The sequence below is a fragment of the Strongylocentrotus purpuratus genome, unplaced genomic scaffold (genome assembly GCF_000002235.5).
Source record: "Strongylocentrotus purpuratus isolate Spur 01 unplaced genomic scaffold, Spur_5.0 spur5_scaffold_2, whole genome shotgun sequence".
NCBI lineage: Eukaryota > Metazoa > Echinodermata > Echinoidea > Camarodonta > Strongylocentrotidae > Strongylocentrotus > Strongylocentrotus purpuratus.
In genome coordinates, this window is record NW_022145605.1 from 28,313,716 (window position 1) to 28,324,695 (window position 10,980).

The 10,980-nt window shown below is 36.7% G+C and overlaps 3 protein-coding genes across 3 annotated transcripts in view; 2 read left to right on the top strand and 1 right to left on the bottom strand.

Moving 5' to 3' along the window:
• Positions 1–423, top strand: part of LOC115926797 — a 15,702-nt gene extending 15,279 nt beyond the window's left edge. The window contains exon 4 of the mRNA XM_030992159.1: positions 411–423. The gene's annotated coding sequence lies outside the window, so the exon portion shown is untranslated. The remainder of the gene's footprint in view (positions 1–410) is intronic.
• LOC115926796 (HEAT repeat-containing protein 6-like) overlaps positions 1–9,467 on the top strand; it is an 18,836-nt gene extending 9,369 nt beyond the window's left edge. The window contains exons 9-15 of the mRNA XM_030992158.1: positions 63–259; positions 1,299–1,428; positions 2,462–2,561; positions 3,226–3,712; positions 4,433–4,598; positions 8,012–8,104; positions 9,237–9,467. Coding sequence (XP_030848018.1) covers positions 63–259; positions 1,299–1,428; positions 2,462–2,561; positions 3,226–3,712; positions 4,433–4,598; positions 8,012–8,104; positions 9,237–9,452 — 1,389 coding nt within the window. The 3' untranslated portion in view covers positions 9,453–9,467. The remainder of the gene's footprint in view (positions 1–62; positions 260–1,298; positions 1,429–2,461; positions 2,562–3,225; positions 3,713–4,432; positions 4,599–8,011; positions 8,105–9,236) is intronic.
• Positions 9,468–9,670: 203 nt separating this feature from the next.
• On the bottom strand, positions 9,671–10,867 carry LOC115926459 (transcription intermediary factor 1-beta-like). The gene has a single exon (XM_030991185.1). It carries the CDS (start codon positions 10,865–10,867, stop codon positions 9,671–9,673), a length of 1,197 nt encoding a protein of 398 aa, XP_030847045.1.
• Between the last annotated feature and the right edge of the window lie 113 nt (positions 10,868–10,980).

Here is a 10,980-nt window from a genome sequence, read left to right on the forward strand (position 1 = left end):
TTAAATCATATTAGCTTGTAAAATATTAAGAACCTGTCATTTCTTGTTTGCTTTCTTCCCAGAACACGGATAAGAGACAGATGTTTGGTTTCTGGTCAGCCTTCGTACCAGACTCCCCTCCCACAGGAGGTCACAACACACAGACCCTCTTCACCTGTATGTTAAAGGACCCCTCCCCAAAGGCCAGAGTGGCAAGTGTTGCAGTCATCATGGCTCTCCTGGATGGCTCCAAGCAGTTCCTTATCGCAGCTGATGATAGGTAAGTACTCAAATTTTATCAGGATACCTTTAACCCTATGTTAACTGGGGGGGGGGGGGTGGTCAATTTGACCCCCCCTGTAGAAATTTCGCGACTACTCCGAAACCGCGACAGGTATAACATTTTTCTTTCATGACTTTTTTTTTTCGAGTCTTACACATCTTTTAAAATGATTTTTTTGAAAATTGGACGTATAGTTACGAAGTCACATGACCTTTTGTCTTTGCATGTCAGCCCGAAAATCATTCATTTTTGTGATTTGTGTACAAAACATGGAAATGTCATTTTTCCTAAAAAGAGATAAAACATTGGTTATTTAGTCTTGTTTAAAGTTTAGGTGTTTGTTTTGGGGTCAAAATAGTTGTATTGTAGTTATAAATGAAATAAAACAACAAAATCAATAAAATACATAAGTTAAAAAAACAATGAAATACATAAGAAATTATCAAAACAAGAGATAACATAAGGAATAACCTGGCTCTTCCAATTTGTTATGTTGTATTATTATTCCAAATGGTCTAACAAATATATGTAGTGAAAAAGAATGCTTAAATATGAATAATGTATGATTTATGGGCAAAAATGTGAATTGTATGATCTTATTTGCATAAATTACCATAAATATGCAATTGAGTGAATTTTTAAAAAATTTGAAATTACCACAGTATTCTATACACTTCACTTGACATGCATGCAAATTTTCGCGGCGATCGGCGGTGAAATGGTCGAGATCTTAGGGGGGGGGGGGGGGGGGGGGGGGGGGGTCAATTTGACCCCCCCCCCCCCCCCCCAGTAAAAACCTGGTCTGAAATAGCCCAGTTAAAATAGGGTTAATAGGAAGAACAAGAAATCTGAATATACAGGGTTTTGGCTGTAGGTTAGGTTTTATAGGGTTATGTATAGTGTCTGTTGAAGTTTGGAAGTTTAAAAATTGGTGAGAAATTGGTTACTAACAAGTGGTGCAGGAGCATATGTAGTAGATCCATACGTGTGTGTTCCCATCTGTAATATAATTTGTTTTTCTCCCCTCTATGAACAGAGTCCAGAAGAAAACAGCATTCACACCTTTCTCCTACACACTAGCATGTACCATCAAGGAGGTCCATAGAAGCCTTCTATTGGCTCTATTAGCAGAGAGCTTTCACACTACAATCACCCAGATCATCAAGGTATGAACACGCACCAGGGGGTGCTTCACAAAGATCCTAAGTTGAACTTATCTCTAAGTTGGACTTAACAATTATGGAAAGCCATTAGCATCTTTGAAAATATTAAGGCATATAATGTTGATTCAAATTATTCTTATTTTCTAGTATCAAGGAGATTTCATGTTCTTGATGTGGAATTTATTAAAAGTCTAAAATACTAGACTTTTTGCTTTTTAATATATTTTATTTTAAGGCTACAATTGTTTCTCCATAATGTTAAGTCCAACTTAGAGTTAAGTTCGACTTAGGATCTTTGTGAAACACCCCCCTGTATTGATACCATCGAGACGATTGTCTGCACAATTTTATGTGGAAGTATTTGTAACTGTCAAACCAATGGCATTCACAACATGAAACCTGAAACCGGTGTACAGTGGCCCACGCAGTACACGTATTATGCATGCGCGTTGTATGTAAGTGTCCGAAAGCTATTTCCAGGTTCCTCAATTTTTGTGATGGCAGCAACGGAAAACAAGAGAAAGATACTCCATGTCATATCAGCGACCAGACTGAATTAAACAATAGAGGGCCCTTAACTCTTGTAACTTAAAAAAAATGACGGGCTTAGCTTTAGAATACCCCACAAAAAAACTAAGCATGTAGTGATGTCAATGTATCAATTATCAATTTACCTCTCATATTAATGCTTCTTCCACCCAGGTAAAGTAAATGGGTACCCGGTAGGAAGAAATTCCTAGAATGCTTTAGCGCCTTATTATGGCATGGCAGCTCAGCTACGGCTGAGTTAATGATCTGATAATAATATTTGGCTTATATATATACGGTAGCGCTTAATACATCAACAATGTGTCTAAGTGTTTTATAGATATAATATTACTTTGATGAAATTACTATGATACTTTGTATTAAGTACAGTAGAGTATATTCTTACAGTGGCTGTGCTATATAAATGGACCTATTATAATCATTGTTATTATTCCTGTTTTGCTATATCTCAAATTACGATCTACTTTTTATCTTGTTTTTATTACAGTGTCTTTCCATGTTAGCTATGAATGTTCCTTACAATCATCTTGAAGCTGGCCTCCTCACCAGGATCATCAGAGCACTCAAACCATTCTTCTGCCACAGAGGTAATACCATCATCACTACTCGATATCTAAAATATTTGTATTATAGCCCCTACCCTCCTCCAATCACTGTGTTCCTGATCAGATCTTATATTTGAATTTCAGAAATATTTGTGAATTTATTTGCTTCCGTGTCATTTATTAATTTCTCTGGGACAATTTCTGAAAAACTCATCAAGAAAACTGCAAACATGTATGTTCACTTAGTTGTGCCAGTTCAACATTGCAAAACAGCAATATTTACAATGAAATACATGTGATAATGCTTATTCATGTCTTCTTCTTTTGCAATCTGACAGTTATGTAAATGTTACCTTAAATGTACATGTCCTGTTTTAATATGTTATTATTAAAGGCAGTAATATGACAATCGAAACACAAACCAACTATGTGAGCTATGTGTGTATGTTTATTTGTAATGCCTAATTGCTATATGGTTCGGTGATATTTATGCCAGTGCATATTACATCCACAAACTGCCATGATGAGTATAATATGTAGGTATGCAAGGATCATATACATATCACATAGAAACACAATGCTTGAAATGTCAAGATGTTCCTAGATTCTATACGTACCAGATATGTATGAAGAGAATGTACAGTTTAGATGAGAAATGAAGATTATGAAGTCACAGTGTGTCTCGTTTGGAATTCTCCCTATATAGATAGCAACGTAAGGACAGCCTGTCTGACATGTGTAGGAGCTGTCCTAGGTGCCAGCCCCCCGCTGGATGAAGTCACCAAGCTCATGGAGAGCAGCGAGAGACCAAAGGCAGGTGGCTCCGGAACCCTGATGCTACGGCTCCAAGCCAACCGGTCATCGGACAATGCTGAAAGTCCCTCGGACGAAAGCAGAAGAGACGGTCCTGGAGGATCAGGAAGCCTTGCTGACATGGTGGGACAGGATCCAGAACAGGCCTCAGGTGTCCCCAGTGCAGGAGGAGCGGATGTAACTGAACAAGCCTTGGATAGGTTGTCATTGAGAGATGGACAAAGTGCCTCTGGAGGACCAGAGGTCTCTGAAGACAGGACGGTGAACTCTGCTGCAGAGACTGATAGTGGTGTCCGTATGTCTTGGTTGGTGACACTGTGTAGTGACATCTGCTTGCCTGCTGACACATCAGAGTATGCAGCCAATAGTCTCAATGAAAGGTGGGTTGAAAAAACGTGGTAACGATTCTTATCATAGAAACTTTTTAAAACTCTTATTATTAGAGGACATAAAAACGTCTTAAAAGTCCACTTTAGAGAATGAAAATAAGATTTGGATAAAAGGCGCATATTCATTGTTTTAGTAATGTAGACATATTTTTGAAAGTGTTGCATGTCTTCATAGTCTTTATTGAGTGTTACACTAATTGATTAGAATAGTAGGGATGAAAGGAAAGTCATTTGATTGTATCAGAATATGAATACTAATCCTTTCGATTGAATATTCTTCCCCTCTCTTCTTCTTCTTCTCTGTCTGTCTGTCTCTCTCTCTCTCTCTCTCTCTCTTGCTGTCCGTCTCTCTCTCTCTTCCTCGTGGTCTATCTTACTCCATCTTTCTCTCTTATTCCCTTTCTCCCCTACTTTCTTACTTTCCCACTGTCTCCCTCTTTCTCTTCCTCTAACTCTGCCCCTCTATCTCTGCCCCTCTTTCTCTGCCCTTCTATCTCTGTCCCTATTTTGTTCTTCTTTTCTCTCTCTGTCCTGCCACCCTCTCTCTCTGCCTCTATCTCTCTTTCTCTATCTCTATCTCTGTATTTTCATCTCTGCCCTCCTCTCTCTGTCCCTATTTTGTTGTTCTTTTTTCTCTCTCTGTGCCTCTATCTCTCTTTCTCTATCTCCATTTCTGTCCTTGCATATCTCCTCTTTTCTCTGTGCCTCTAGGTACAGCATAGAATCTCTACCAGTGCGGATTGAGTCCCTCCAAGTGTTAACCCAGATGGTGAAAGGATACGTTCATATCATGAGAGGCATCCTCATGCACCTTAGTCATATCATCATTGAATGTCTGTCAGATAGAGACTCACAGATACAACTCCACAGTCTTAAGGTACTACTTTATTGATCCTTTCGGGAAATAGACTTTTAAAAGGGCTGAATAGAAAAGCTTTTCTTCTTCAAATTGAATCAAATCATCATTGAATGTCTGTCAGATAGAGACTCACAAATAAAACTTCACAGTCTTAAGGTACCACTTTATTGATCCTTTTGGGACAAAGACTTTTTAAAGGGCTACAAAGAATTTTTTTTCTTCCAACATGTTCCCAACATGTATTTCTTAAATTTGTTTTAAATGCTTATAATTGATTTGTAATGTTTTGTTGGAAACCTGAATAAATTTGAATTAAAAATTTGAATTGAATTGAATTTGAATTGAAATTAAATTAAAAGGCTACACAAATCATCATTGAATGTCTGTCAGATAGAGACTCACAAATACAACTTCACAGTCTTAAGGTACTACTTTATTGATCCTTTTGGGACAAAGACTTTTTAAAGGGCTACAAAGAAATTTTTTTCTTCCAACATGTTCCCAACATGTATTTCTTAAATTTGTTTTAAATGCTTATAATTGATTTGTAATGTTTTGTTGGAAACCTGAATAAATTTGAATTAAAATTTGAATTGAATTGAATTTGAATTGAAATTGAATTAAAAGGCTAAACAAATCATCATTGAATGTCTGCCAGATAGAGACTCACAAATAAAACTTCACAGTCTTAAGGTACCACTTTATTGATCATTTGGGACATATACTTTTTAAAATTGAAAAGCTCTTCTTCAAATTGAATCATATTATCATTGAATGTCTGTCAGATAGGGACTCACAAATACAAGTCCAGAGTCTTAAGGTACTACTTTATTGATCCTTTCGGGACATAGACTGTTTAAAGGGCTAAACAAATCATCATTGAATGTCTGTCAGATAGGGACTCACAAATACAACTCCACAGTCTTAAGGTACTACTTATTAATCCTTTCGGGACATAGACTGTTTAAAGGGCTAAACAAATCATCATTGAATGTCTGTCAGATAGGGACTCACAAATAAAACTCCACAGTCTTAAGGTACTAGTTTATTAATCCTTTCTAGATATAGACTATTTAAAAGGCTACACAAATCATCATTGAATGTTTGTCAGATACAGACTTACAAATACAACTCCACAGTCTTAAGGTACTACTTTATTAATCCTTTCTAGATATAGACTGTTTAAAAGGCTACACAAATCATCATTGAATGTTTGTCAGATACAGACTTACAAATACAACTCCACAGTCTTAAGGTACTACTTTATTAATCCTTTCTAGATATAGACTGTTTAAAAGGCTACACAAATCATCGTGAATGTTTGTCAGATACAGACTTACAAATACAACTCCACAGTCTTAAGGTACTACTTTATTAATCCTTTCTAGATATAGACTGTTTAAAAGGCTACACAAATCATCATTGAATGTTTGTCAGATACAGACTTACAAATAAAACTCCACAGTCTTAAGGTACTACTTTATTAATCCTTTCTAGATATAGACTGTTTAAAAGGCTACACAAATCATCATTGAATGTCTGTCAGATAGGGACTCACAAATAAAACTCCACAGTCTTAAGGTACTACTTTATTAATCCTTTCTAGATATAGACTGTTTAAAAGGCTACACAAATCATCATTGAATGTTTGTCAGATACAGACTTACAAATACAACTCCACAGTCTTAAGGTACTACTTTATTAATCCTTTCTAGATATAGACTGTTTAAAAGGCTACACAAATCATCGTGAATGTTTGTCAGATACAGACTTACAAATACAACTCCACAGTCTTAAGGTACTACTTTATTAATCCTTTCTAGATATAGACTGTTTAAAAGGCTACACAAATCATCATTGAATGTTTGTCAGATACAGACTTACAAATAAAACTCCACAGTCTTAAGGTACTACTTTATTAATCCTTTCTAGATATAGACTGTTTAAAAGGCTACACAAATCATCATTGAATGTCTGTCAGATAGGGACTCACAAATAAAACTCCACAGTCTTAAGGTACTACTTTATTAATCCTTTCTAGATATAGACTGTTTAAAAGGCTACACAAATCATCATTGAATGTTTGTCAGATACAGACTTACAAATACAACTCCACAGTCTTAAGGTACTACTTTATTAATCCTTTCTAGATATAGACTGTTTAAAAGGCTACACAAATCATCGTGAATGTTTGTCAGATACAGACTTACAAATACAACTCCACAGTCTTAAGGTACTACTTTATTAATCCTTTCTAGATATAGACTGTTTAAAAGGCTACACAAATCATCATTGAATGTTTGTCAGATACAGACTTACAAATAAAACTCCACAGTCTTAAGGTACTACTTTATTGATCGTTTAGGACATAGACTTTTTAAAGGGCTACAAAGAAAATCTTTTCTTCTTCGAATTGAACCATATCATCATTGAATGTCTGTGAGATAGAAACTCACAAATACAACTCCACAGTCTTAAGGTACTACTTAATTAATTCTTTCGGCACTTAGACTTTATAAAGGGCTACACAAAAAATATTTTCTTCGTTGAATTGAATCATATTATCATTGAATGTTTGTCAGATAGAAACTCACAAATAGAAGTCCAGAGTCTTAAGGTACTACTTTATTAATTCTTTCGGCACTTAGACTTTTTAAAGGGCTGAATAGAAAATATTTTCTTCTTCAAATTGAATCATATCATCATTGAATGTCTGTCAGATAGAGACTCACAAATACAACTCCACAGTCTTAAGGTATAAACTTTATTAACTTATTCAGAACAAGCTGGAATGATCAGCCTTTCTTTTTCAAATTGGCAGCACTGTTATTGTTATTTTAATGAACAGCCATGTAGATGTATCTGAGAAGTTCCTTTGAGATATTCACAATTGAATGATTTTGCCACAAAAGAAAGTTTTTGGGTGATACTCAGATTCTAAAATATTGTAATTGTGTGGAAATGCGTTTCAGAGCAAATTTAGAGATTATTTTCTGCCATCAAAGGCATAAAAATTAGGACAGTACAATTTGTTTAAGTCCTTCACCTTTTACCTGCAATGTGCATTATCTGTAATACCATATTTGCCGGTGTAAAGGCTGCAGTATTTTTGGAAGAGAAAATATCAAAATGTATAGGTGCAGCCTATGCGCAACAAGAGTAAAAAAAAAGAAAATAGCAAGTCAAAACCATAAAAACAGCACAAATTCGTACATATGAGACTACAATGAATGGTACTGGACATTTCTAGAATAACTGTCTAGAATAACACATGTCTTACCGACAATTTTGTGTTATATTGTTGACGTGAAGGGCAAAGTTTTGTCAATCTCGTAAATAAACTTCATAACTTACCAAACAAAAACTACTGGTAGATCTAGATCTAAGTCTGTGCCATCACTAAAGTAATCCTCACTGTCATTTCTTGGTAGGTTCTTGAAGAGCTTGGGAAGGCTCTGTTAGAGCAGCTTGATCTTGAGGTGGATAAATCAGTGAAACTCAACCCTCCTCTTCAACCCCAAGAGGTAAGTTTACAAAGACGTAGTAGAAGTAGTATTAGAATGGTTTTATTAGAACAACTGCAAGTTGGTAACCCAAGAGCTAAATTACATTGCAAGTTTTACAAGCTCAGTTTTGAAAAGCATTTCAACAAAACTTAGATGTAGACAAGTACAAATAATACACAGTAAAATAGATCACAACTTATTACATATTCCATACTTGCAAAAAAATGAAGATACAAATAGAATAGATTCGTCAATATTTTTATTTTTGTAATTATTGTAATGTGAGAAATATTCATATTTTAAATAGAAATTGAGGCAGATTTATTGAGTTTATGACAAGTAAATACCAAAGATTTGTAGTCAAGTGGTTGACTTGACTGTGGGTGGGTGCAGAGGTTGGTGATTCAATGCTCAGCACAGCACGCTTATGTTCTTGAGGAAGGAATTATATCTACATTCCTCATCTCCACCCCGGTGTGTTAAGTTGGCACTGGATGCGGCATGAATGCCTCTGGTTAGATTATCATGTGGGTGCCTGTTAAAAACACTCAGTTGTCAGCTCTCATGAGGAATTTGAGAGAAAAGGGTGTTTCTTGGTGGACCTACCGGTTCGCTGTGTGCAGACTTGTAAACACATTAATTGTATTTCCACCAAGTTTGGTGTCAGCGAATTATGGCCTTCTACACATGGAAACTGATGAGCCACTCCCTTTAAAAGCCAACTCACTGGAATGCCCCCCAGTGAATGAGCACTGGAGGAGCAGAGTTCTAAATGAATCTGATGACTAAGTTGGGTAAAAGATGCTTTCTATACTACAGATAGACATGGTTTTTAATCATGCAATAGGTTGAATCTATTTCTATTTTCAATTTATCTTAAAATTATTCTTCCACTGCTCCACTCTAACCTTTTTTTGCAGCCCAGATTGCCACTTTAAAGTAGGTTTGCTTAATGGCCCCTATTAAGTTTCACTTTTTAAAATTGTATTCACAAGTGAATTTAAGAGCCCAAGTGCACAAGGAGCCTGTTAGTTTGAGCCTCCTGCTTCACATAAAGTGGCCCTTGGCAAGACCTTATGGTATCGATGTAACCCACATCCATCAATTACCATTCTTATGGTTTTAAAACTCTAACTCGTCTTGATTACAGGCGGTTGAAGTGTGGAAGAAGCTGTTATCAGGGGCGTTACCCAGAATCCTCCAGGACTCGTCAAACAGCGTCCTCCAGTCTTGTGCATGTGACTGTCTCTCTACCATCGGAAACCAGGTCTTTGAACTACTGGAGGTAAGCTCTTTCTCATCATTCACGTCTCAGACAAATACCATTAGGGATGTCGTTGTAAAGGAGTTGTCAGCAAATGTTTAAATTTTTTTATAGGCTGTCAGCAAATCACTAGAATAGTGATGACCAGAAAGTCAACAATCTAAGGACTGATCTTTCCTCTTATTTTCTTCTTTGCTAGTTGAATAGAAAAAACAGGCCTGTTAGAAGGTTTCGAAAAATTGAGCGGGGATGGGTCCATTTCAAACAAAATATAATGATTTTCTAAATTTTTTGGCCTGTTTTGACCAGATGAAATAAATCTAAATGCACACATTGCACCCGGTTGATAGATCTTGCATTGTGTACCGGAAACCGTTAAATGTACTATAAACCATTGCATTCATGCTATTCTGAGTAGGCAAAGCAATGTTCTTTGCAATTGCACTTACAATCTTACCGAGATCTAGCTCATCCATTCCAACGTTTCTCTTAAAACTGACACTTTTTGCTGTCTCGCTCGATTGCCTCGGCTGCTTGTAGTCAGGATCTTCTTGTTTTAAAGCCTCTTTTAATTCTTGGCATAGAGTGTCGTGTGCAGCCAAAGCATCCATATCTGAAGGTATCTTTGTCTTATTGGTTACCACCTCAGCTATAGTGGTCAAGTGAGTGATGTGCACCTGAGCCGATTTCTTCATTTCGTTCAGTTCTTTCTCTATTCCTTCAGTCATAACCTTTACTTCACCAATGAGGAGTTCTTTCTTCTCAGTCAATTGCCGGACTGATTCTTCAAATGCTTTGTTGATATCATCTGTACACTGCTTCTGTACATTGCGGACACCCTCCTTCTGTTCATCAATGAAATCAATGTATTTCTGAAAGCAAGAATGTTTATTGTCCGCCTTGGATTTGAGGTCCTCGATACTCTTCATATGGCTGCTTTCATAAACAGCTGCCTCGATGACCTGATGTCCTTCGTTTGTATGCTCCATAACAACACACCTGAAGCAGGCAAATCTCCTGCAATTGGAACAGAAGCACTCCTCATCCTCTTTAGGGTGTTTCCTACATTTACGGTATCTTCGTACTGACACCTTTCCTGATACGATCTCACTCATTGCTAGGACCTCATGACTTATGAAGTCTTGCCACAGAGAATGTGCATTGTGGCAAGGAATACAGAGATACTTGCCACAGTCTTGACAGTAGACAACAGCTCGGGGCTTGTCCTCGGATTTACAATTTGTGCAAAACTGATATTGATTCTTCACGTCCTCTATGAGAGACTTCAAAGCTAGATTTGCTGGTAACTTGCTGACATCTTGGTTTGGGACTTTAGTTTCAGCTCTGCAGACAGGGCATTGGAGCATCTGGTTGTTACCATGGCATTCCAAGAGGTTGTCCAGACAGGCCTTGCAGTAGGTGTGAGAACAAGACAGGATCTTGGGATCGGTGAAGGTATTCAGACATACAGGACACTCCAGACTCTGAGCAATGACATTCTTTAATGCTTCAGCCATGATTTTAATTCTACAGGAATACAAGATAAAAGAAAAGAAAATAAACATAATGATTAGCATAGCTTCAATTCATCTTAACGTATTAAAGAGGAGTGTTTATCATTTTCGTCACC

Coding starts and splice junctions, on each gene's coding strand:
- LOC115926459 (XM_030991185.1), bottom strand. CDS start 10,867: ATGGCTGAAGCATTAAAGAATGTCATTGCTCAGAGTCTGGAGTGTCCT.